Source organism: Alternaria triticimaculans (assembly GCF_023758025.1).
Source record: "Alternaria triticimaculans strain BMP 0046 chromosome Unknown scaffold_12, whole genome shotgun sequence".
NCBI classification, from domain to species: domain Eukaryota; kingdom Fungi; phylum Ascomycota; class Dothideomycetes; order Pleosporales; family Pleosporaceae; genus Alternaria; species Alternaria triticimaculans.
Genome location: NW_026055969.1, coordinates 491,574 through 516,920, shown reverse-complemented (window position 1 = coordinate 516,920; position 25,347 = coordinate 491,574). Strand labels below are relative to the sequence as shown.

General features: G+C 53.7%; 10 protein-coding genes across 10 annotated transcripts; 4 read left to right on the top strand and 6 right to left on the bottom strand.

Annotated features, from left to right (window-relative positions):
- Positions 1 to 324: 324 nt before the first annotated feature.
- Positions 325 to 1,515, bottom strand: J4E78_007705 (uncharacterized protein; the record flags this gene model as incomplete). The annotated part of the gene is made up of 1 exon (XM_049368310.1): positions 325 to 1,515. One exon carries the CDS (start codon positions 1,513 to 1,515, stop codon positions 325 to 327), a length of 1,191 nt encoding a protein of 396 aa, XP_049219964.1.
- Positions 1,516 to 3,201: 1,686 nt separating this feature from the next.
- J4E78_007704 (uncharacterized protein) lies at positions 3,202 to 3,888 on the top strand (the record flags this gene model as incomplete). The annotated part of the gene is made up of 1 exon (XM_049368309.1): positions 3,202 to 3,888. The coding sequence occupies one exon, from the start codon at positions 3,202 to 3,204 to the stop codon at positions 3,886 to 3,888; it is 687 nt and encodes a 228-aa protein (XP_049219963.1).
- A 53-nt stretch (positions 3,889 to 3,941) lies between these two features.
- On the bottom strand, positions 3,942 to 4,863 carry J4E78_007703 (uncharacterized protein; the record flags this gene model as incomplete). Its single annotated transcript, XM_049368308.1, has 2 exons — positions 3,942 to 4,633; positions 4,695 to 4,863. The coding sequence occupies 2 exons, from the start codon at positions 4,861 to 4,863 to the stop codon at positions 3,942 to 3,944; spliced, it is 861 nt and encodes a 286-aa protein (XP_049219962.1).
- Positions 4,864 to 7,280: 2,417 nt separating this feature from the next.
- On the top strand, positions 7,281 to 8,197 carry J4E78_007702 (uncharacterized protein; the record flags this gene model as incomplete). The annotated part of the gene is made up of 2 exons (XM_049368307.1): positions 7,281 to 7,570; positions 7,627 to 8,197. 2 exons carry the CDS (start codon positions 7,281 to 7,283, stop codon positions 8,195 to 8,197), a joined length of 861 nt encoding a protein of 286 aa, XP_049219961.1.
- A 157-nt stretch (positions 8,198 to 8,354) lies between these two features.
- Positions 8,355 to 9,394, bottom strand: J4E78_007701 (uncharacterized protein; the record flags this gene model as incomplete). Its single annotated transcript, XM_049368306.1, has 4 exons — positions 8,355 to 8,596; positions 8,771 to 8,798; positions 8,858 to 9,155; positions 9,303 to 9,394. The coding sequence occupies 4 exons, from the start codon at positions 9,392 to 9,394 to the stop codon at positions 8,355 to 8,357; spliced, it is 660 nt and encodes a 219-aa protein (XP_049219960.1).
- A 2,536-nt stretch (positions 9,395 to 11,930) lies between these two features.
- Positions 11,931 to 13,480, top strand: J4E78_007700 (uncharacterized protein; the record flags this gene model as incomplete). Its single annotated transcript, XM_049368305.1, has 4 exons — positions 11,931 to 11,974; positions 12,024 to 12,095; positions 12,144 to 12,886; positions 12,975 to 13,480. 4 exons carry the CDS (start codon positions 11,931 to 11,933, stop codon positions 13,478 to 13,480), a joined length of 1,365 nt encoding a protein of 454 aa, XP_049219959.1.
- Positions 13,481 to 14,620: 1,140 nt separating this feature from the next.
- J4E78_007699 (uncharacterized protein) lies at positions 14,621 to 16,222 on the top strand (the record flags this gene model as incomplete). The annotated part of the gene is made up of 2 exons (XM_049368304.1): positions 14,621 to 14,963; positions 15,021 to 16,222. The coding sequence occupies 2 exons, from the start codon at positions 14,621 to 14,623 to the stop codon at positions 16,220 to 16,222; spliced, it is 1,545 nt and encodes a 514-aa protein (XP_049219958.1).
- Positions 16,223 to 17,089: 867 nt separating this feature from the next.
- Positions 17,090 to 17,865, bottom strand: J4E78_007698 (uncharacterized protein; the record flags this gene model as incomplete). The annotated part of the gene is made up of 3 exons (XM_049368303.1): positions 17,090 to 17,290; positions 17,320 to 17,599; positions 17,654 to 17,865. The coding sequence occupies 3 exons, from the start codon at positions 17,863 to 17,865 to the stop codon at positions 17,090 to 17,092; spliced, it is 693 nt and encodes a 230-aa protein (XP_049219957.1).
- Positions 17,866 to 18,976: 1,111 nt separating this feature from the next.
- J4E78_007697 (uncharacterized protein) lies at positions 18,977 to 19,855 on the bottom strand (the record flags this gene model as incomplete). Its single annotated transcript, XM_049368302.1, has 1 exon — positions 18,977 to 19,855. The coding sequence occupies one exon, from the start codon at positions 19,853 to 19,855 to the stop codon at positions 18,977 to 18,979; it is 879 nt and encodes a 292-aa protein (XP_049219956.1).
- A 3,527-nt stretch (positions 19,856 to 23,382) lies between these two features.
- On the bottom strand, positions 23,383 to 24,363 carry J4E78_007696 (uncharacterized protein; the record flags this gene model as incomplete). Its single annotated transcript, XM_049368301.1, has 3 exons — positions 23,383 to 23,987; positions 24,066 to 24,212; positions 24,336 to 24,363. 3 exons carry the CDS (start codon positions 24,361 to 24,363, stop codon positions 23,383 to 23,385), a joined length of 780 nt encoding a protein of 259 aa, XP_049219955.1.
- Positions 24,364 to 25,347: the final 984 nt, after the last annotated feature.

Sequence of the window (25,347 nt, the reverse complement as noted above, 5' to 3'; positions counted from 1 at the left end):
CAACAGCATGTACAAGTCTTTTCTAATAATAAACGTCTCCACTCGCTGGCTTGACGAGAACTTCATTCGCAGTGAATCGTATGATGCATGTACCAATCTACTCGGCTGCTTTGAGTGTTCTTCAACCCATGACTCTGATGTTTCGTAAGACTTTATCGAGAAAAGACAACAATCTAACGTGATATTACAACAATGCTATGCTAACGCTAAGCCGACAGAAGTATGTATAGGCAACGGTGCATCCGACACCAACTCCCAAAATGCCCAACGAATATTCTATAGTTCCCAAACGCCCAGATATCCAATCCTAGAGACCATGGTCCCTTAATCACTAGCATACCCACTCTCCTTGCCACATTTGACATGCACCAACTCCGTCTTGCCGTCTCCATCAACAACAAGCGCTGTCAGCTTGCCCCCACTAACACACCCCGTATCCAGACCATAAGAATACTCATGTATATTGAGGCCCTTCTTCCTGTTGTGTCCGTAAACCACCGTCGCCCTATCCTCTTGCTTCAGCTTCTCCTGGCGATGATTCCAGAACTTCTCCCAAGGCGTGCCCGCATGCTTGCTACTCGGTATTCTCGTCTTAAGATCGATAGTCCGCATGTTCATAACGTGGAAGGGGTCTTGGTGTTCGAGCGGGGTGTCGGGGACGAGGCCGGCGTGTACGGTTACGAGGTTGCCTAGCGTCGGGACGCTGCCGACGCGGAGGATGACGGGGCATTGTCGGAGGTATTCGATTTCTTTTTTGGTGAATTGCTTCGCTAGCTTGCGTAGCTTGTAGTCGCCGTGCGATTGGCTGACTTCGTCTACAAAGTCGATGTTTGCGTCGGGGGAGTCGTCGGGGGTGAATTTGAGGACGTGACGATCTTGCGCGTCGGCGATGGAGAGCAGGAGCTTGTCTTCCCAGTTTCCGCGTACGCAGGAAGCGCCGATCTTTTGGGCGAGCTTGATGACGCCTGGCGAGTCTGGGCCCTTGGCTATCATGTCGCCGGTCATGACGAGGTGGTCGTGCTTGTGGTTGAAGTCGATCTTCTTGAGGAGATGCTCCAGTTCCTTTCTGCAGCCATGGACATCGCCGACGAAGACGAGTCTGCTGTGCTTCTTAGGCAGATGCTGCTCGTCCATGTCGCTGACCTGGATCATGCCCTTGAACTCTGGCCGCACATTGCTGCCGTAGCTCATCGTTGGTGCGTTGTCCATGAGATGCAACTCCGTTCTGTATGCTGTGTGTCTAGGCCCAAAGTATGTCCACCAACTTATCAAAAAGAGAACCGCAATTACGAGATACGTGACACTGTGGCGCTTTATCCTCCGGGGGATTCGGTCGGTTGTGCGTGCGATGGCCGCCTGGAACTTTGGCGGAATCAGGAAATCGTCGTCGCGTGCGTAGAAGCCGTCTTCTTCGTCGGATACGTCAAGGTCGTCGCGGTAGTCTGGTATCTGCTCGATGAGGGGTCGCGGGCGGTTTTGCGCATGCGCATAGGGGTGATCACGGTACGACGTCATCGCGATGTTTTGGTCGAAGGGGAAAATCTCGCACTGCCGTCGTGTCTCAAGATAGTCTTCACAGCGAGGAAAACAGGCACTGTATACGACGACGTAGAATGCGAAAGCAGTGACAGCGTTATGCCAGTCCTTTTTATTATGGCCGAGCGGTCATTTGCGCTTGGTGTTTCTTGCGCAGGTCCTTCCTGTCGTGGCGGTCGAGAATTCTAGAGGCAGGGTCGGGGCAATTATACAGTAGAGGGTGCCAGGTAGTCATCGAGGCATGATCAGGCGGGCGAGGAGCCTCCATAAGAACGCCGCTGCTGTTTCGCGTTTGTCGAGCCCATCTAGCCTTGCTGGCTGACCCCAGCGTCGATCCCGGACTGCCGGCACGCGGACTTGGCGGGAGCGTGGGCCGCTACTTTAGCTACACACGTGTAATCCACGCGTGTCTGCATCCCATTTCGTGGCAAAGCATCTAGGCAGTGAAATAGAGCAGTCGCTGCGTTGGAAGCGCGCCCATTTCGATGCAGGTGGTGCGCCGTGGTTCTGGGCATACGTGCCGCTTGTATCCTTTCGAAGCTTAGCGCTACCTGACCAGGCAGTCGCGAAGGATTCACGCCTTGACAATCAGCGCGATATCAGTCCGACCCACCTGGGCAACATCGCATGTTCCTTTTTTGCTTCAGGTCTCATCATGTTGTTTTCCAAAGAACCAAACCCGCTCAAGGTGGTCGTCTTAGGTGAGGCCCAATCAGGCAAAACATGCTTCATTGACATGGTATGCGACCGTCCTGTCAACATTACCCATTGTCGTTTCTCCTCCAGTAGCATTAGTATTGACACTGGCTCTAGTTCCTCGAAGGGAAACACTTTATTCGCCACAGCGCTGTCGACTCCGAACTACTTTCAAGGACCATTTCGCACGCTGATGACAACTGGAGCTTTTCTTTCATGGATATAGATCTCCAGGGCTCCATATCTTCCTCATATCGCCGTGTCTTGAATGAATACATTGGGGGTGCTGATGGCGTCGTTCTTATATACGACATCACTGCCCAATGGTCTTGGGATGAACTCATCAAATACACGTATCCACACATCTATCACTGTCGCAACACCATATTTACCAAAGACGGCACGGAAGGGAGGATGCAAGGAGTGAAGAAGAGGTTCGGTTGTGTAGTAGTGGGAAACAAAAAGGACATGGTCGATGAGGATGGATCAAAGAGGCAGGTGAAGAAGGAGATGGTAGAACAATGGGCTGCAAGTCAGGGTTTCCGGCATTTCGAGATTAGTTCCAATGAGCGCAGTGAGGTAGAAGATGTCATTAGAGCCCTGGTGGATAGTGTGCAGAGAGCCAGACGTATGGATGCGAGAGATATTGGAGATAGTGGGAGAGACGGTGAAGGCAGAATAACGAAATGGGGCATGAAGGTTGTAAAGCGGTTGACCAATGGGTAAGCTGAAGTCTTTGAAGACGACTGCCATCATGTTCACGAACGACGATCCTTCGGACAACAGGAACTGAACTATTTCAAATATCACTGCGAAGCAATGACGTAGAGATGCGGACTTATCTCCGCCTAGACAAGTACATTATCCATACCCCATCACGTCCCCGCAGTCCGCGCTCATACATCAACATCAGTCTGCATGCTCTGCAACCTTTGAAGACATTAGAATACGAAATTAAGCCCAGCGACGATGTCCAGCTCCACCGCAGAAATGTCGCCACTGACCCTCATATCAGCAACACCATCGCCATTCGCACGCATGAACCGCATCGCGCTCACTCTAAAAGGCATACCCTTCGAGCTCAGGAATGAGATACCATGGCAAAGCGCAACAGAGACACCCAAATACAATCCATTGGAGAAACTGCCCATCTTGCTTCTCCCTGACGGCCGACCGCCAGTCTACGATAGCGCGCACATCCAAGAATACATTGTGCGCAAGTATGCAGACAGAGGCCCGAAGCTAATCACCGGCGACATGGACTTGGATCTACAAATCCGACAAATCGTCGTCTTGAGCGTGGGTTGCATGGACGCCATCGTGATAGCCCGGTTTGAAGCTCGCCGAGAGAAAGACAAGCAGTCGCAGCTTTGGCTAGATCGACAGAAGCGGAAGATCAATGGCGCAATGCAGGCTTTCGATGAGATGGTCCGGAGTAGAAGAGAGGAAGAGAAGGCCTATCTCGTTGGTGACGAGATGACGATTGCCGATATTGCGGTCGTGTGTACGGTAGGGTTTATCGATTTCGGAAGCATGAGCCCTGGATGGAAAAGCAAGTACGAAGGGTTGGCGAAGTGGTTTGAGGAACTGGATCAGGGGAAGGAGTTTGCGGAGACAAGACCCGTTATGTTTGATCTGAAAGAGACTGTAGTGTAGAGAACTACAGTATGGCTACAAGGTCGTCGAATGTTGGTATCGCATCCTCCAAGCTACTTCCTGGACGGCTCGTTTTGTGGCAGATTGTTATCTTCGCTCGTGAGCTCAATCATACTCTCTGTGCCAATCTCCTCGAGCTGTAGCTGTGGCGGGTACCAAATGTAAAAGCTGATCATAACGAGGAGCATCAAGACGCCATCGAATACGTATACTGGCCACTCGTTCGAGTTAAGGTAGCCGTCGTGTCCAGCGATGAATTCGACTAGGCGGAAGATGTTTCGTATTGAGATGAGAACAGAAGTCCCGTATAGCATCCAGAGCACACTTTCCCAAGGTACATCGACAGTTTGGCCAGTGTTGCGGAGGTGGAGTGAGAACTTGCGGTGGAAAAGAACGCAGCACCACATGAATCCGGCAAAGATGAGAACTTGTAAACCTAAGCCTGTGACGATAACACCATTTCCAGCGTTTACCAATTTCGGCTTGGGAAGGAACCCCGCTCCAGTTGATTGTATGTTGAGACAGAGTAGGTCGCCTGCGATGAAGATTCGAGTGCACCATCGAGGTGATACATAGGAGAAGCGTTCGCCATGCGTGGCTCGCACTACGCGCGAGTAAACCATGTACAGTGTGCCTGCAAAGAGACACGGTGGAAGAAGGAGGAAGATCGCTTGTAGAAGGAAGGGGACTAGAGCGCCTGTATGATGGGTCGCTATTGCGCGACACGCATAACCCATGGGCTCAGCTGGATATGTCAGTCTACCGACGTACGCATACCAGTCAGACCAGAGTCAAGGAATACGTACAGAAGCCACCAGTAATGAATGGTATAGCGTACCATGTCCGATGTTTGTACGCTTTATAGGTATGAGCTAGAGTCAAGACGAGGAAAAGAATCCCGAACGTAATGGCTGCTGCGAAGTTGGGCACGTATTTCCAAAGGTAGGCGCCTTTGTAGGTTTCAAGCGCCGGCATTCTCAACGACGTATTGAGCGAGAGCGTGCGAAGGTGTGACGATGCTTCAAACAATGGCACTGCAGAGACAGGCAACACGAAGTTTGTTTCGGAATGGAAGAGGAATTGTGAGTGAGAAGGCAGCACAAGCAAAGCAGTTGGAGACTACTTGTAGGGAAATCTTACGTGCACCCAGAAGATCATGTTGTCTTGCTCCTGCCTTGCGAAGCGCCAAGAGTCTGCCTTCTGCTAGCCATTACGCTCAGATACTCACAGGGCAAAACTGTGCAGCAATCGATGTATAGCCGCATGGCATGGATGGAAGTGGCCGACCGAAATGAGTAGAGCTTGCGAGTTGCTGCTGTCTTTACGTCTGTGCAAGTCTTTGTTGTAATGAGAATGTACTAAAACAGTTCGTTGAAGCGCAGGGTATTATCAATGGGTTGGCGGAATGGGTGAGAGGAGAGGCTGGCGCTTGACCCAAACAGGTTTACACGCGTGTTACGTCAGCGAAGGATGGCGCTAGTCAGGAGGCCTTGCCCGAGAGATCAGGCCCCCTTCTCCGCCAAGCGCCGTTGCTCGTCCATGCTTCTGATGTCTGCACGTATGTAATACGCGTGTTACCTGATTCCTCACAGTCATGAAGCCAACATGCTTCGGCGCAGTCACAGGAAGTCCAAAGGCGGGTGCCTGGAATGGTGCGTCCCTTACCCCCCTGGTCTCACAATGTCCTTCCTCTCCTCTCGTTCAACTAACACGTCCGTGTAGTAAACGACGGCATATCAAGGTAAGCTTTGGATTCAAAGCTCTCTTGAAGTTATTGGTAACCTGATACTTATTAGTGCGATGAAAACCGCCCTCGCTGTCGGCTATGTACCGTTTCTGAGCGCGCGTGCAGCTTCACATCCATCTCAGCCCCAGATGCACACCCTCGATCCGTAAGCCCAGGGTATCAGTTTGACTTCAATGCTTCAGTTACACCCAACGATATCTCTCCGACAAGTTCTGCGCTCTGTGACGGTCGCACAGCAGATACCCCATCGACAACTGGTAGCCAAGCGTACTATGAAGATCACGTCAACGTTGGTCACATGGAGCTCCTCCTGCACGCTATGCTCAACGAAGAAATGTACAATTTTGCTGTCGGCTTTGAGAAGTTCCATCGTTCTGGTATCGCTCTCGGTTTCGAGACGGCTCTGCAGGCGCCATACCTCATGCACCAGATCCTCGCCTTTTCCGCCTGCCATCTGGCACATGTCAATCCAGACCGCTCAGCCTATTTTCGTCACCAATCTGTGGCTCTACAGACACGCGCTGTTTCGCTATTCAATTCTGCCAGAGTAGATGTGGACCAGTCCAATTGTGTACCGATACTGCTTTTCTCTTCAATGCTGGGTCAGCACCTACTGGCGGACACCCTTGCCTTACGTCCTTCGACCGGTATCGACAGATTCATCACACACTACGTGCAGTGTATAGATATGCACAGAGGTATCTATATCATTGCTACATCCGCGTGGCCTTTACTGATGAAGTCGGAGCTCGAACGGATACTTTCATTGAGTAGGACCTTCACTTCTCAGCTCCCAAAGGGCGATGATTGTTCGTCTATTAGCAATCTCATCGACCACACTGACGACATGAGCGAAGATGAAAAGCACGCATGTCGAACTGCAGTGCGCTACCTTCAAGTCGGGCTCGATGCCGTGCAAAGCAACGAGGATTCGCCAATCAGTCGGTATCAAATGATCTGCGAGTGGACCATGCTGGTTCCCCCAAGATTCAACAGACTCTTGGATGCGAAGCAGCCTGTAGCCTTGGTAGTGCTTGCTTACTACGCCATCTTACTACACTTCGGCAGACATTTATGGCAAGTCGGCAATGCTGGACGTTATATCTTTACCCTAATCGAAGGGTATCTGGGCTCTCCATGGGAAACCTGGCTATCGCATCCACGAGCGGTGTTGTCAGATCCAGTCTTATGATGGATCCGTGTTCATTACAAGGCTGCATTGGTACAGGGATGCGCGCCACCGTTCTATGAGCCAACCAATCGCTGACAAAATCGGGTTTCCTCTTACTCGTTCGGCTTTCCAGCTTCCTAGATTGGTATTCCGTTTGCTTCCGTCAGCTGTGCATATGCAAGGCAAGCACCCACGCGAACTCTACCCAACCGCCTGCAAGCATCTAATGAACCGCTGGTGGGCACATGGAAGGCTGTGCTATGGATGATGGCGCTCCGCGGGCATGATGCGTAATCACGAACGAGAATGTTGCATCGCTCTTACCGATGATAGCTTTCATGTGCAGGGGCTGCCGAGCCATGAGGCTGTTTAAAGGCCGTCCGTCGAACCTGCACTGAACAGCGTACTTCTCATTCATTTTGACGCCTCTCGCCCGGTTCTTTCCACACTGTCGCAAGAGCGAATTACTCCAACATGAGCGTTCCAACCCCAGTCTGGTTCATCACAGCAGCTTCAAGCGGTTTCGGCAAATGCTTGGCCCTCGAAGCCCTGGCGAGAGGCCACAAGGTCATTGCCAGCGCTAGAAGTCTCTCTCGCATCGCCGAACTTAAAGATGCAGGCGCCGACACCGTGGTTTTGGACGTCACATCACCGTTGGAGGAGCTTGAGAGGGTAGCAAAAGAAGCCAACGACAAATATGGATATATCACCCATCTTGCCAATGTTGCGGGCTACGTGCTCGTAGGCGCTGTAGAAGAAACCTCGTATGTGTTTCGTCGAGCTTGACCTCCAGGCTAGTAGACCTACTGACGACATGCAGCCCGGAACAAGATCTCAAAATCTTTACCACGAACGTACTCGGTACCCTCAACGTCGTCAAAGCCTTCCTACCCCATCTACGTGCCACATCTGGCCATCGAACCATTTCAAACTTTGGATCGGTGGTATCTTGGCAGGGCGGCGCAGGATACGCTCTATACGCGGGCACGAAATGGGCTGTATCGGGCATCACGGAAGGTCTGCGCGCAGAGCTCGCTCCACTGGGTATCCCTGTTACCGTCATTGAGCCAGGCTACTATCGTACCGCTGTTCTTGCAGAGGGAGTGCAAGTGCAGAGCGAGAAGCATATCGATGTGTATGAGGCTGGCGACGTGGGAGAGCTGAGGAAATGGCTGGAAGGGAAACATGGCACCCAGAGAGGGGATACTGCGAAAGCTTGTCGGGTTATAGTCGATGTGTTGACTATGAGTGGGTGTGCTGAAGGAAAAGAGATACCGATAAGAGTGGTATTAGGAGAGGATGCGCATCAAGTGATTAGGGAGAAGTGCGAGAGCACCTTGAAGCTTTTGGACGAGTGGGAGGGTGCTGCGACCAACACTGATTTTGATTGATGGGGTCTCGACAGTTGTCGTCTGTGGCCTATGTGGTGAGAACATTTTGGTACACGAGGAATACGCGGCAGATTCTGTAGCAGTCTAGCAGCTCTTTGATAGATGCCTATGAAGTGGTACCTCATAAACGAGAGTGCCTCGCAGGCTTGTCGGCTAGTCATGCCAACTTCCATCGCTTAGCGAATTCTATGCCCTCCGCCAGTGAGCCGACTCTTGCGTCAATAACGTATCCTTGTTCCGTGAATTTGATACATTCATCCCATAGATCTTTCAGCGGGACAGAGAAGGTTTCGATGAACTCGTTCTCTTCCAGCTCCGGCTGTGGGTTCTGGTTCTCCGGGCGAGACATATCTACTGTGACGTGAATCATCCTGAGGTTGGTGTTGCAAAACCCTGGATCTGGATGGAGATTAGTGTGCGTATGATGAAATGTATGCGTAGCGCTTGTATGTCGAATGTGCACGGCCGTTGCCTGTGTGGCATCATCACGCAGAAGCTTTCCGGATGCAAAAGAAAAGATCCAGGAGCGGCATACTGATGACGTCGCAAGCGCCATTTCCGAGCACTACTTACCATTAAACATGATTGGAGTAACCCGAAACTAGAATGGGAGACATGTTATCAGCGTATGCTTGCATGGCAGATGAATGGATTTCTTACAGTCTTATCTGGGACGAGTTCTCCGACATAGCCCGTTTCCTCCTTGAGCTCACGGATGGCACAGGACTCTGCAGTCTCATTCGGATCCATCAAGCCAGCCGGAACTTCTATGACGGTCGCATCAACGGGCGCACGCCATTGCTTTTGCAGCAGGATCCGAGGCTCATCGTTGGGTTTCGCTGGGTCCTGGAGGATGGCTGCAACGCCTACGCCGTCAATGTCAGATCCCGGTGGTCGGGTGAGACGTTCTCCGGATTCCCATGTGCGCTCAACACCTTTCGGGTCAGTGTAGGTGATTCTGGAAATTGTCAGCAAAGTGTTGGCTCATGTATGATGCAGAGATCCGGCGAGGCTCCGGTGTGATTTCGTTGTGAATGCCTTAGACTGGGATATATTGGTGGCATATGAGAATGGCTTGAGGCATCCGAAACAGCCAAATACTTACTTTTTGAGTGTCGCCCACTTGGCGTCTTTGTTGTCAAGTGGCTCAGTCTTGACGACTTTGGAATTATCGGAAGTCTGAAGGGATGAGGCCATCGTAGCTGTAGGTTGTTGTGCAATCCAACTTAGCCGGCGGACTCGTGCTAAGTAGGATGGAAAGTGTGTGAGGGGCGCCCTTGACAAGGGTAGCCACTAGACAGGGTGCGTATGACGCCATACATCGCGAGCTGCCAAGACCTCCCACCTCGAATACTCAATAGCTGTGCGCATGACATCCCCCAAGATTTGAGTCGCTCTTACCATTTGGAACTGATTGCTATACGCTGTAGGCTGTGCTTGAGATGCTGTGTCTGTGACTTTCTTCATAACGGTCTATTGGACGTTCTCCGCGAAGATAATGCGCGGCCAGTGGGCGTTGAGATTGAGGTATTGGAACGAATAGTCTCTCTGCCTTGCTACATACACGAGCCGAAGCTCGGCGCTCGCGATTCTGGGGGTTACATTGGAGGCGCAATTTCCAGACCTCAACACTGAGGACACGCGACGCAAAAGAAGTCATCGGGCGGTTCAGGGGACAGAGGCAAGTGTAGGATCTTGGCACTGTTTACGACAAGACGGAGCGGAACCTTAGGTGATGAGCTACGTCCCGTCCGTGGGACCTAAGTTCTCTATGACACCACCACACATGGCTGTCCGAGTGATGGCGCCCCGGACTGAAAGTTACAATCGATAGCGTGACGGAGCCTTTGCCAGGCACCCACGATTGGTCATGTCGAACCCACTGGCGACATGTGCAGAGGATGCAATTTCCAGCTTGGCATCCTACTCCTTTTCGCATAACAGGGTGAGATGAGGTTTTGTCCCTGAGGCTCATACTATAGGCATAGGCGGCGCCGCCGGCGCGAAAAAAAAGTACGAGGTGGACTGGCAATAGTGGATCCGCTCAACTCCAGGTCCCGCCAAGCGGATGCCTGACCCTCTTTCCGCCAACGGTCGCCGTATTTCCAGGCAATGCTGAGGGCATCTCATTCCTCTGCCGCCGGAGAATAATGGCATTGTCAGTCTGCTCATTCTCATGCATGTGCTCTATTTGTTGGTACCTAGTCGTTGTCTACTGCCATCTGAAGCCGAAGGCAGCGCTGTCCGGAAGTCGGCAACCGCGTGCTAAGGCACATCGTACTCGCTATACACCGCGGGACAGGGTTCTGTTCCTCTGCATGCATCGGTCGTGACAGAAGCTACCGCGCCGCTGGAGGAGTCAGAAGCGGATAGCCAACGTTTCGTTTCAACGGATATTGGCCCATTGCATCCTGGTGCGACAGGTCTTACTCCTGTCACGCACCTTTCAGAGCAAGCGTGCGATCGACTGCAGCTGCGCCCTGCACTTGCTGCATCGCTTGCGTTCTTAACACGCGCCTTGGTGTTTGAGGTCTTGACTGTGACCGTTACACTGAACATGCTGATCGACTCGAAGTGGAGGTTCGAGATCGATAATCGATGCTACAGTTGTTGCCGAGTTCCCGGGAGATTGCAGTAAGCGGAGGCACTCCGGGAGATGGGCATCGCATGGCGAGAACGCGAGAAAAGGATGCCCTGCGTGGGTGTCGGGCACGTTGTGCTGAAAAAAGCATCTGCAGTGGCCAGTTCCGCAGGCGCCAGGTCCAACTTGGAGTCCTGTTCCCCTGCCAAGCTCATCCAAGTGGGACCGAATAGGCCGCCTGAACAGCCGCCATGCCTGTTCCTCTCGCTATCCCAACTCGCCGTCAGGGGCACGACGGGACGAGAAGCGAATCATGCTTAGGTGAACCGTCAACACGACATGGCTCCACGCCTGATGCGCCACAGCTGTGCCATCACAGGCTCTGACTGCTCGGTTGCCGTCACTGCCGCTCCTATTGCCATGGCATCATCAGCGCTACGCCTCTACTTTGCACACAGAACACCACCAAATGGATCAATGCCAGTGGAGAGACTCGTCATTACGCTGTACGAGCGCCCAGACTGACATCGAACAAGAGCTTAAGAGCTTTTCCGAATCTTCGGAGGGCACTGACACGAGGGCAGGGCTGGCTCTGCATGGGCATGCCGGGTCACAACGCCTTCAAACAAACCCTCAACTAAATCCGTTAGCGCACCTGAATCGCTTTCCGTTTAGGGCACCGTGCTTGCTTTGATTGGCCTCGACGCTCGCTTCACGAGCGGGCATGAGGACCTAGGCTGTCGCCTCCGCTTTTAGATCTCAACCATGCGTGCCGACGTCGTGTAGATAGCGCCAAACTACTGAAGCAGTCAGCGCGCGCCTCTGAGGCTACGCTCTTTTACTCTTTATCCCCCGTAGCTCTGCTCGTCTTTGCCTCGCTCTTCCAAGGACTTGCAACCCCAGTCACTCTTTCTTGTGTATCTTGTATACACGTCCTTTCGTTCCGAGCATCGTCCTGCACTGCGCCTTCCGTATTTGGACTCCCACGGCTTTTACCCGACACTCATTTCGCTACCTACGCAACGATAGACACTACTTGGATCGACAGCAATCAGTTTTAGCCTATACATTCAGTGTACCGCCTACCAGGATATCATCAAAAGACATTCATAATTCAAGAGCACTGTCCGCTATCGCGAGGTATTAATCATAATGTCGAACTGGTTTGGCGACTTGCAGTTGGCATACAAGTACATGTGAGTCATTAGGAGAACATAGAGTGTTGCAACGACTGACACTGCACAGTGTTGTCTTCTTGTCACTGTTGGTCATTACTATCCTCGGTGGATTCATCAAGGTGTTGTACAACCGTCAGAAGTAAGTACCAATATTGACACCATCTTGACGTGAACTAACGATAGCAAGGTTGAAGAAAGCGAAGCAAACCGAGCTAGAGGCTGGACCCAAGGAGGACACTGTTGAACTGAACCAACGCGAGAAGGATGAGGGCGATCTGTTCGGTATCCGCGCCATCGAGGCCGGATTCTACGCCGGAGTCGCCCAGTCGCGACCCACCTCAAGAGCAGGATCTGTCATGGGCGATAACCCAACAATGAGCACCAGCACCTTGGTCGGAGGAAGCGTCAACTCGCCGCTCATGAAGGGACAGTCCAACAACAACAGCATGCTCAGCCTGAACCTCAACGCCACCAAAGAACCATCCACACGACGAGCTTCGCCGCCTACCATGAAGCTCCGCCCATCTGAGGCCGAGCTCAGTGGGAGACGCAACCACAACGGCGCTGTCGACATGTCTCTTCAAGTTCCTCCTTCGCCCGGTCACCCGCGTGGTACCACCTCTCCTGACTTTGGTGGCTCCGACAGCGACAGCGACGGTTTCACATCTCCCCGGTCCATGTCACCAGCCGATTTGAACCGTCAGCAATACGCGCCAGCTCTCATGGTATCGCACCACTCCGGAGATGCGAACGCCATCAAGTCACAGCAAGGATCCTACCACAACTCGCCTGGTCAATCACCGACACCGCTCTCGCCCCACAACCCACCCACAGCCAAGTTGCCATCCATTCCTGGCCATGCTTTGCGGAAGGAGTCCCGCTCTCCATCGCCCGAGTACGACTACCCTCGCGTGCAGGTCCACGAGCCGAGTAGGTAACGCGATTTCCTGGTGCGTTGTCTGTTGTACTTTTAGCATTTAGTAGATATATATCGGGCCATCCCTAACTTTCTTCCAAGACTCTGAACCTTCGTCACCCGCTCTCCAACCCCAACTACAGGCACGAACCTACTCGCCACACCATGAACGAGACGGAAGCGACGCAAGCAGCATCTACAGCAGTGGCAATCGGCTAAGCACTTTCCAAGCATACCAAGCTTATCAGGAGGCAGCGCAAAAGAAGGATTCGCCTACTCAGGTTTTGCAAAAGCAAAAGGCGGGCCGCTCAGCCTCTGCCGCCTCAACAGTCGAATCCGGCCACACATCGATCCTTGCGTCTACTGACGACGAGGCGGAACGCCGTCCCCACTCAAGCAACCTGCTTGCACCGGGTCAACAGGGGCAGGATGCTCGACTGAGCGAGTTTTACGAGGCATACTACCGCAACTCGCACCTTGGCCCAGCCCAGCCTGTCGACGGCAAGACACAATTCGCTGACCGGCAATCCACCATCATGGAAGTCGATACCCCGATGGCATCGCCGATGTTCCCCCCCTCGAGCCAGCGCCCCGGCTCTGCCTTCTAGACGCCTTGAATATCAATACTGCCAGGCTTCAGCAACACATCAAGACGTAGTCATGATCTTGTGTATATTCGTACATATGTACATACAACTTCCACCGGTCGTCCCTTCCAATTTTTACGCATTGCGGAGGCCCCTTATTGGCGAAACGTTTCCTTGGGCCTTGGAGGCGTACTGGCACATTCTTTGGGGCTCTTCGTTCCTATCTTTTCTTCGTTTGGGCGGATTATCTGGCACACATTGACGACACAATGGCTTGGACGATTCGGGGATTAATCGGACTTGTGTGGGCAAAGGCAAAAAGACGGAAGGTTCACCACGACGAGACGCATCCTTGCTTCATTACCACTATATACCTACATCACACCATGTACTGGCTTTATTTGTAATTTCTATTAACTACCGTAGCGTACGCGGCGCCATTTGTTCAGCGCTTTGAATATACTCAGCTCGGCAGAGTTGCTTTCTGAATTCCCAATGTATAGAGTTTGTGCGAAACGTATATACCACATAGAGAGGAGATTTGCATCGACTACTTGTCGCTGTGGTGTGCCTGCGACGATTCTAAGTTTGATGCGGGTGCCTGGTAGCCAACACGTGAATGTTATGCAGGTGCATGTCTTTGCCGACCCACCCTACAATCACCCTTCACGAACAACACATACACCTTCCGCAGACCGAAGACCCGCCCGAAGACCAGCCATGGTTCGAGGAAAAGCCGAGCACGATCGGATTCCGACAAGATCAGATGATCTTCGCACCACATCGCCCAGGCGGGAGTGATACCCCTGGCAGAAAGGGCCATGGCGGTGAGCGCGATCCCTGCAATCAATCTCGCGGCTTAAGATCGTGAGGTCGCCACTCGGATTCGTTCTCTCGACGACGCGGTTGCATGCCGGACCCTTGATCTGCACGAGACCTGACGTTCCGCGAAGTTTATTTCTACCCTCGCGCCGCCCGTGTGACGTTTCGACGAGGCTGATTGACTCTCCACACACACACTCCTTCTCCACGCTGCACATCGCCCAGTATTTATCGCGGCGCCTCACCCGCCCCACTGAGTTTGGAACGCACCTTCCTCTGCGCAATCAACTTTACCTTTCACTCAACAGGGTCTTTCAACAGACCCCAGCAACCGCAACCATGCTCACAATGTACTCCGGTTCCAAGCTTGCAGAGCTCCCGCCCGGAGTTTCTGCCTCGCCGTCCCCCCAGCTGCGACACAGAGGCACCTCGACCCAATCCGTCCCTACCATCGAACCCACACACACATGCGACTCCCGCGAAGAGAGGCGGCGCGTGCACCATGAAGCTGATGTCGTCATCATTGGCGCAGGCATCGTGGGGTGCGCAGCTGCTGTCGCATTCGGCAAGCAGGGCAGAAGCGTCATACTGCTGGAGAAGAGCTTGAAGGAGCCGGACAGGATTGTAGGAGAGCTGCTACAGCCGGGTGGTGTCAATGCTCTGGAGAAGCTGGGCATGAGGGGTATGTTGAACCATTCCTAGCACATGTCTAGGGTGAAACGCTGACAGGATGCCTCAGATTGTCTCGACGACATCGACGCGATACCCTGCCACGGCTACCAGATCTTCTACGGCAAAGAGGAGGTTCACATCCCCTACCCCGACAACCTCATCACCTCCGGGCCCTCGAGAGCACCCGAAGGACGCTCCTTCCACCACGGCCGCTTCATCTCCAAGCTGCGAGCAAAGGCCCAGTCCACACCCAACGTCACCGTCGTCGAGACCACCGTCACATCCGTCGTCAAGAGCGACTACACCGGCCAAGTCGTCGGCGTATCATGTCAAACCGCCGGGGAGCAAGACTACTACTTTGGCGCCGTGACCCTCGTAGCCGACGGCTACGCCTCCAAGTTCCGCAAAGAATACATCCCCAACCAACCCCAAGTGCGCAGTAAATTCTGGGGCCTCGAAATGATCGACGCCGAGCTGCCCATGCCCAACCACGGCCACGTCATCCTCGCCGACGCACCCCCCATCCTCATCTACCAAATCGGCACACACGAGACGCGCATTCTTGTCGACATACCCGAGCACCTGCCGTCGGCGAGCCCCAAGAACGGGGGTGTCAAGAACCACATGCTCAATGTCGCGCTGCCCCAACTTCCCGCCTGCGTCCAGCCCGCCTTCCGCAAAGCAATTGAAGCGGGTAAACTACGCTCCATGCCCAACAGCTTCCTACCCCCTACGACGCAGAAACAAGCCGGCCTAATCTTCCTCGGCGATTCAATGAACATGCGTCATCCCCTGACCGGCGGCGGCATGACAGTCGCATTCAACGACGTCGTCCTACTCTCCAACCTCCTCTCCCCCGCCAACGTACCCACACTAGAAGACACCTCTGCTGTCCTCGCCGCCATGTCGACCTTCCACTGGAAGCGCAAAGACGGGTCATCCGTCATCAACATTCTGGCCATGGCGCTGTACAGCCTCTTCGCCGCCAACAACCAGTACCTCGAGCTGATCAAGAAGGGCTGTTTCAAGTACTTCCTGCGCGGCGGAAAGAGCGTCAGTGAACCCTGTGGTATGCTTGCGGGACTGATCACACGCCCTTGGATGCTTGTCTACCACTTCTTCTACGTTGCGTTTTACGCGATTTACGTCAGGTTGCAGGAGGTGCCTATCTGGAAGACGCCGTACACGATTGTTGTTGAGAGTGCGATGGTGGTCTGGACCGCTATTTGCGTCATTGGCCCGTACCTTGTTGCAGAGGTGAAGAGGTAGTGAAGCCGAAGGCCAAGAAGAAGAAGAAGTAGACGGCATTATGTATATACGCTTCATGGAGTCTCATTACAGGACTTGTATATAGGGGCATGGGTTGGCGTTTTCGGTATAAAGCGTGTCTAGAAAACCCCTTCATTTTGGGAGGTGGTCCACATAAGTAGTACAGATAGTTAATACGTAATTATGACACGAATAGCCTTTATATTGGTGTGTTTGTTACATCTTCCCCTCTGTTGCATTCTCGCGATCGAATATCAGCGATTCATCTCTTTCTTCACCCTTCTTATCTCACCCCACAATTGCTCAATTGACTCCTCGTCCCCAGTTTCCTGCCTAGGCCCAGCCATGGCATCTACAAGTGCCTTTCGAGATGACGCAGTCGTGACGTCTCTCGCATCGTGTGGTTTGCTCAGAACAGGGTATTGTGTGTACTCTGGGCGATTAGGAACGAGCGCCTGTGAGGTGAGTGTAGAAGAAGAAAAAGAAGAAGAAGATGGAGGAGACGAAGAGGTCGGCGGTAATGCTGTTGTCGTTGTTGTTAGAATCGCAACAGAGGAGGCTATCAACATGGACGTGGACACAACGACGGACGTTGTAAGAAGAGCGGTCGTCGTAGATGAAGACAGCGTTGTCGAAGCCATGGAAGTACCCAGCGTCATCGTCCCTTCTGATGCTGCCGTCGCCGTAGGATCCGAAGTGCTCGACTCGACGTTCGTCGTTGAGATGTCGGGTGCGGCGGAGGTAGAAGGGATAGCAGTCAGGGCATCACCGTTCGAGAACGCCGGTGTCCAGTCCGCAAGCCCTGGTTCATACTCCTCTCCTCTCGCTGACGGCGGAGTGAAAAGCGGTCGTGGATTCCACAGCATCTCATGGAATAGCCATGCCACCGTTTGACTTGTCGAATTGGGGTTTGTCAACGCGAACGAGGTAGTCTGGCCTGCCTTTCTCGCCGCGCCGTAGCTTGTATACGGCCAGTGCTTCGGTAGTTGCTGTAAATACTGCGTCGGTATCATGTCCCCAGTTGTAAGCGTACTCCCCAGCGCTGATGTCTCCGTGTTCCGAGCCGAGCTAGCTACCGTTGTAGTAGCTTGATTTACATCTGTCTTTGTGAAGCGATCGGCTAGAGTAGTTATCGAGGGTATGTTGCCCAGCTCGGTGTTGTTTTCCACGGGCTCGTCGGTCGACTTGAGCCAGACGAGGAATAGAGCGAGTAAATCGTATAGGTTCGGAACTGCGGTGTTGCAGAAGTTATGGATCTTGTACCGCATTTGTAGGCTGGGTTCGCTGTTCTTGTCTACTTCGATGCCGGCTTGCTTCATGCATGCGTAGCATTGCGTTACGTTGTCTGTGTTTTGCGCTTGGTAGTTCGTGAGGATGCTGTTTGTTCGGTTAGAGGAAGCCGGAGAAGGAGGTGGTTCGAGGGACGCTTACTCTTTGTACACAGTTCCTCGGTCGTTGCAGAGACAACGCTGGTAAACTTCGCTTCGTCCATCGTCGCCGTTGGGACTTTTCAGCGTTCCAGAGATGTTGTAGCAGTGCGCAAAGTCCACGAGGATGGAATCGCAGTACGGTGTCGCCCAGCAGGCAACTGTGGGGGGCACACTGGCCGGTAGTACGGGCTGAGATGGCTGAGAGCTAAACATCTGAGTGCTGGCCGCATTGGATGATGATGTAGGGAAGGAAGTCGTTCTTTCTACCAACGGAGCTGTGGTGTAGCTCCCGTGAGCGTCCTTAGTCATAGTATACTCTGCCTGACGAGCCTTCATGATATCGCCGTATCCACAAGCTGCATGGTACACAAGGGCCAACAGGATATAGGCAAGCAACATCATTGTTCCCTAGTACGGGGTTCTGGGTGGAAGACCAGCCAACCGGGAAGGATCGAGTAGGTAGCTCCTCAAAGCGACCAGAAAACTTAGGTTTATTCGACGTGAACACTCAATGAGGATTGGCCATGAATCGTATCCGTAACTGCCTGGTACTCGTCGTGGAAGTAGCATGCATGTCTCTCAAAGTTGTGAGATTCAACATCAGCTTTGTCGTTTGCACGCATCATTCGGGCCTGCCATTCAAGTACTTGGATCGATCGAGACTGTGATCCCTCTCCGTGTTGGTACTTTAGTGTGCTGAGTTTAACCCCGTCTGTGAAGGGCACCGGGGCGGCCTGAAGACGCGACACCAAACGCGCCAGCTCCGCATGGGTACCGATCACCACCATTCCACATGCAAGGCGCATCCGACTCACGTTCCCACGCGAGGTCTAGGTCGGAATGAGAATCACACGCTGTAGCGTGTGGACATAGGTACCAAATACTTGTGTTATTATATAAATAGATATATCCTAGAAGGCAAGCGAAACTGGATTGTGATGACGGAGCTGAGAACGGGATTACAGATCTGCGCTCAACATAATCCGTCATCCGTGAGAAAAAGAGGCGATTACAGTAAAATGAGCCCTATATGTATGCGAGAAGTTGCAGTGCAGGTATTGTCGCCACAGATGGATGCGACGTTGTGATGAGCTGAAGATGGTGGCAAGCGCCGAGGCAACGCCGCGAACGGCCAAAAGCGAATAGGTACATAGAACCGAAACTCAAAACTGATTACGAAGTAGGGGCCGAAGAGACGATTAGAGATGTAGACATGCTAGGGATGTGTGAAGCAAAGAGAGCATCTGCTCGTGATCCTGGGCTGCACGAACAGCCGCTGCATGCAATGATAGACCGACAGAAATAAACAGAGCGGCGTGCCTGGTTAGTGGATCTCCAGATCTTCAAATTCGACGTATAAATTTCGCTGTTCGTTGCTGAGTCCCACACGGTGTCTGTGATCCCACATGGTGATGCCAAAGTTTGCAGGTCGGCTCGCGTAGACGCCAACGCGTACGGCCTTGTCTTCTACACCCCAGAAGAACCAAGTGACTTCTCTCAATTTCCTCCAAATCCCCGGTTCTTCCTCGTACGACACCCACAGCGCGTAGCCGATGCGCTCCATCTTGACGCGCAGTTCCTTGAGCCGTTGTTGAAGCGGAGGAAGCGAACTCAAAGACCAATCGGCACCTTCACTATTGGCGGCTACAGCTGTAGCGTGGCATACGTTGCCGCAGAACTCAAGCCCGACTTTCACCCACTTGGGTGCTGGCGCAGGAGCGTCGTATGGTGGTGGCGGCCCACGTTCTAGTTGGGGGCTGGGTCCTGACTCGTCTGTTGGGCTGTGTGAGGCTGTCGTGCCGCAGCTTTCAACATTCTCATTACTTGAGGTTTGCGAGAGAGAGATGGCGGAGCTCGGCGTCGCGCTGTCGTCCAACCGGATGTTTGCAACATTTGGGACCTCTAATGTCGGCCTTGCGGTTGTTGATGCCGTCGCTGTCTGTCCCGGCGGTGCGCCTGCGAATATTACCAGCCCTCCTTGATCCCATTCAAGCTGCCAGTCTCCCTTGACCGTGACTTCTGCTACGATGAAGGGATTGCTCAAGGCAGTGTAGAGCATGGGAGCAGTTGAGATGTCGCCCGAAGATGGCCTTCTCCATAGATCGGTGTTTGGGGGCGCAACCAGAGTAAAGGAATCCAACCATTCCGGTACGACGTCGTCTTCAATGTTGAGGGGCATGAAGGAGTCGCTCGCGGGTGGCATATCGTCGGTGATGCGCTCGATGCGCTCGCGGTCGGTCGGCGGAGATGAGCGCTCGGCGTGGCTCTGCTCTGTTCTACGAGTGGTTTTGATGGCGTATGTATAGGTGGTGGATCCCGTAGCTCCGGCAAGATGCCGAATCGTGTTGAGTGTTGTCTAGCTCTGTGTGACCAAGCTCGGATGGTCATTCGCTTTGGCAAAAGCAAGGATCCAGCTTACGTCTGACTTCGGCAGGATGTCAAATAGCCAGAGATCTGCATGAGGGATCGTGAGAAGCGCCCGCGCGAGACTCGTCAAGGAAGCCTATCGCACGGTCAGCACCAAACCGTTTCATGCCCCTAAGCGCCGTATACGACGCCCGCTCGTTTACGCCTCCCCCAGCTGTGGTGTGAACAGGACACGTGCTGACGCATTGATGCTACGCGCGGTTCTGGAGCTTACCTCGCTGGCGCTGCTGAGGGAAGAAGATGGTTGTTTTTGTTCGGCTCAGCCTGGAGTTCCGGCGCAAGCTATGCTGCTTGAATCATGGGCCGGTACACAGGTCAGGAGTGACGACAGGTCTCGCGTGAGACCTACCTCGACGCTGCTTGATGGTTATATAGCCCGACTGGTGCAGTGCTTGGCTTCCCGCCTAGTTGCAAGTGGACGTCCATCCAAGCTGAGAGGTGCCGCCACTGCAGACGCTCCAGCAGCTACACATCATCGCCATCGCATTCCGGAGGCGGGGATCAGCCTGTCGCTAGCATCGTCTTGCGTCGGTCCCTGCGAGGCCCAGGGGAGGAGAGAAAGAGCATTTGTTGAAGGTACAAAAGTCTCCGATGCGGCAAGGTGAGGTGGCCAAAAGCTATTTCTCAAGCCCGCGCACCGCCGACCTGGAGCATCGAAAAGCTCTCGTCTGAACACGTCGACGCGACGCGGGCAACGGTCGTTTCGAGCTCCCTGCAGCGCATTCCTCCAGAATACTAGCCGACGTGGATTTCGTGTATCGGGGGCAGAATGCAAGTGTTCGTGGCAAGGCAAGAGCGATGTGCTGGAGGGTTCCACGACAGGAACTATGTTCTGCATGGCCCCTGGTAACTGCACGAACCCTCGCTGTCATTGGGCTTGTCTGGCCTACGTAATCGAGGCAGCTGCGAGACGTGCTCCGAAGACGGCAAGAGCGAACGGCGACACATGACAACAGCAACGGGCGTGGAAATTGAAACGACATGAGAAGCTGTGATGACGACTGACAGCAGTACGCCTTACTCGACACGCTGCACCTCAATGGCGACTCTTCAACGTCATCGATATCCTGCAACTCCATCTTGTTGTCGGCGGATCGCATCGAGGAGATAAGCGCAGGGTGCAGGAGCTTTGTTGTCACTCGAGCCAGCTCACGACATGTTCTTGGGCAGCATCACTTGTGCAATGCGCTGCTGTGCGGTATGTGGTGCGTCCACGAAGCAGCTATCCGTGGATGCGTTGTCCATCAATGGCCGCCCCGTTTAGTCGACATCCCTCGGTCGTCCTCCTTGTATACCTACGCAGGGCGGTCCCGTTAGTGGTCAATCTTTCATGCGCAATTGCATATCGTTTGACGCTGTAGATATTGGACGAACTGTTGATCGCAAATCTCGACACCGTTCACGATGGCAGCATCGCATCGTCATTGGCTAGCAGAGTCGACGCTTTCACGCACGACATGACAGTATATACTGTGATTCACCCTCTCGGCTAGAGACAAACTGCCGATGCCTCCATCGGTGAGTGTATTGGCTGTCGTGCGACCAAGCAAGCAATGATGCTGCATCCCGATAGGCGTATGCTTGCTGACAACAGTAGTCGCAAGTCTGCCTGGTCTGCAGGGGAGCGCATCATCGGACTTGTTCCCACACCAACGACAAGATCATGTCTGCTTGAATCGCCGCAGTGGACGGTACACTGGCCAGATACTGCACTGGCGTTCCATGGCACGGCTTTCAGAGGAACCAAGCTACCGAAGCTGTGCAGCCATGTAGATGCGGTAAAAACAGAATAACGACTTGGCTGTGTTCCAGCTAATGCATTGGGTTTTCGTGAGGGCCGACTTCACCTGCGAGATTGAGCACCTCTCAAGATCTGTAGACTATGTCGAATGAGCCTACCGCTCTGACGGATCGACAACCGAGTCGCCAGCTCGCATCAACCGGGTCCCAGTAACTCAATTTTCAAAGCATACGGCCTGTCCCTGGTTCTCGAACGAGATGTTGATGAGATGGCATCCAGCGGGCAAGGCATCGTGCAGCACCGGTCCAGAGGTAACTCAGCCACTCCATCAAGCTTTGTACTTGGTGTGGCATAATCTCCCAGCGAGCTCCTCAACAGTCGACGTGGTTCGCAAGGTGCGAGCTAAGGTGAATCTACGGCTGATGAGGGAAACCAAGCGCTCGAACCTTTGCGCCGTCCTCAAGGCTTCAGGGACCAAAGCGTGAAATTCGAGGGATTTACCTGTTTGAGATGGTACAGACGGGGAATTGGTGCTCTCTGACGGAAATGCAACGTCATATCTCATCTTTCACAGCATCAGCAGTCATATCGTCAACGAGAGTTTGGCAATTTCACGTTCTGTGACAGCTCATAAGCGGTCAGTGGCGGCTAGGTTAAACCATGTTGCCATGGAGTCGGCGAACCTACGCTCCTGTCATCTAGACTTTGTCACAATGTACGGACCGGTGAGCGATCATCAATTGTCGAAACATCTAGAGCCGGCCATCTGGAATGACGTTACGATGAGGATAGCACGGCTGGTAGTAGATATACTATTGAACAGCATAAGCAGAAAACCTCGGCCTGCACGAGATCCGGAGTGGAATAAGGTTTGCATTAGTGGACGACATGTGATCTAATGTCTGGAGAACCAGAGGATGGGTACCCGGCATAAGCCGAAAAGCTTCCGAGCCGCCATTGGCTAGCGTGGCGGGTTGTGTAGTAACGCGGCTAATGCAAATGTCGCAACCTCACTACTCTACCGTGGCCCGCCAGAGACGTTTGCGGAGCCATGGCTGCAATCACAATTAGGTTGTAGCTGCATGCCTCACTACTGAGGCGGACATCGAGGCCGGAAGTTTGAAAAGCCTGTTATTCGGCCGATCTTTACTTGCATAGCTGCCGCAATCGTACGATGCATGGCTTGATAGAACCTGGGATGGTGAGGGCCAAAGATCGGCGGACAGGGAACAGCCTCGGAGAGAAGACCAAGAAAGTGGAGCGCAGACCAGCCGTTTGTAGTAACTAGCCGCGGATTGGGATACTTTTCTACTTGCCTGGATAGCGAGTCCAATCTAACATGTGTACTTTGATTAATAGAATATGAGAGCCAGATACGGTAGATGCTGCAGCGGCACGAGTGTAGAGATTAGTCAACGTGAATAATGCCATGGATGACTTGCAACGTCTCCCGAGCGAGACGAGATGGTAAATCCCGATACTAGAGACTGGGACCCGAACGCCATGAAACGTGATGCTAGTGGAAGAGTGTCAATCCCTACCAATATGTCTACCAACCGCTCTTAGGCCTTTTGATAGACACTGATGCGACGAGGGAGTACGTCCGACGAAGCGCAGAGGTGCAGACCGTGATTGGCAAGGAGACTGTCAAACGATGTCTCTGGCCGTAGTTGCAGCTCCTTGAGGGTCTCTTGGAAATGGGGAGCATGATTGGGGCGAATGGCCTTTTGATATGAGTCCCAGGTCTGGAGCTCGATGACTAGGTAGCCGCCCGGTTTCAAAGACGATGAGCACTTTGCGAAAAACGTCGTCAGACCAGCGTCTCGATGTTCGAGGTGGATCCATTTGATGACGGATAATGCCAGGATGACATGGTATGAGTCGGTAGCATCTTGGTCAGAGGGCAGGACCCAATCTGCAGAAAAGAAGGTTACACGCGGCCAGGCAGCTGACGCAGCGGAAGACGTGTGGACAGGCTTGCGGTGCGGTTCAATCCGGTAGCCATGAGTGAGCACGGCCGACATGGGAAAGTAGTCGACGACGGGTGGGTCGCAACTCGTGGGGGGTGTTGCACGGGAAGCGCGCAAGGCCAGGAGCTTCTCGGCCTGGGCAATCAGCTTGGGATCGATATCGACGCCAGTGACGGCAGCCGCGTGGAAATCGAGGGCTGCAGTTGATCAATATCTCGTCGATGGTGGTAATAGTCGGTTGCAGCAGGTGGCAGGGGTATCCTTCCTGGACTTACCTAGTTGGATCGAAACGCTGCCAGCATTGCAGCCGATGTCGAGAATGTGCTTGTTGGCGAAGATCTCCGGAATCGTCGCCGCCAGGATGTGCAGACGTGGGTCGCGAACGTGAGTCGCTGAGGCAGGAGGCTTGGCCCCACTATAGTCTGCAGGCCGTCAGCACGAATCGAGGCAGGGCAGCAATTGCCGAGCAGAGGCCGCTTTGAGCGACGGTAGAGGGCACGTCAGAACGCCCACAGCCCGTCTGGGTGAGGTGGCCTCGCACGTACCCACGTAGTTGCCGAAGTGAGCAGCCATGCGGGCAGCGTGTCGATCGAGCCCTGGAGTGGCGACGTGATTCAGCGCAGAGTAGTGTTGCAGCTGTGGGAGACGACGGGGCGGTGAGGGAGGCGTGGGCGGCGGTTGGGTGGTCGCGTAGAGTAGAGGGCAGAGACGGCAGGTGCCCGGGCGGACGATTGGCTGCGACACGTGCCAGCTCACCGAGGGCAGCGTCGTCGCGATGGGTGGTGAGGGGTAGCAGAGGACGAGTGTGTCAAAGTAGACATGCGTCCGCCTGAGGTAGCACACGGCGGAGGCGGCTAGCCTAGGGCGCGCGCACACACGCAGGTACGCCGTGCGGGCGCAATATCAGACTGAGCAGCGAGGCAATAAGAGAGGCGCTAGGACCGCTGTAACGCTGTTACTCGGGCAATCCAGCTGTTACTCTGACCATCCAGCTCTTCCTCTAAATGGTCGACTGCCGTCTGATGTGGAGTAGACCACGCGAGACAGTGATAGAGTGGTAGAGTGGTAGAGTGGTAGAGTGTAATCTGGTAGTGGTAGAGTGGTAGACAGATAGACAGATAGACGACAACTGCCGTCCCATGTCCAACTGCTCCCATGTCCAACTGCTCCCATGTCCAACTTGGGCGTCATGGGGTTTGTCCACGGGTGCCTTCCATGACTGCAATATGCTGCCACTCTCTCCAGGGCCGCAAGCGAAGGGCCGTGATTCGTGTCGCCGCCATGGCAGCGATACTGGCAGCATACTGCGTGTCTTAATTGTCTGCTGTTAACGACAACGGTCGCCCACCGCGGTCAAGCGCAAGCCACCGACCAACATAAGCGGCCGTGCCCGTTGCCCATCGAGTCCGATAGCCAGGTGCGGAGGCTTTGTCTCATGTCACTGCTGGATGGGCGCATGCGACGGCAGCCGTCTTCCAAAAGCCCGGTAGCCGTCCTGACTGGGTTCACCAGCCCAAGTGGGTGCGCGGAGACGGACAAGAAAGGCGTCGCAGGGCA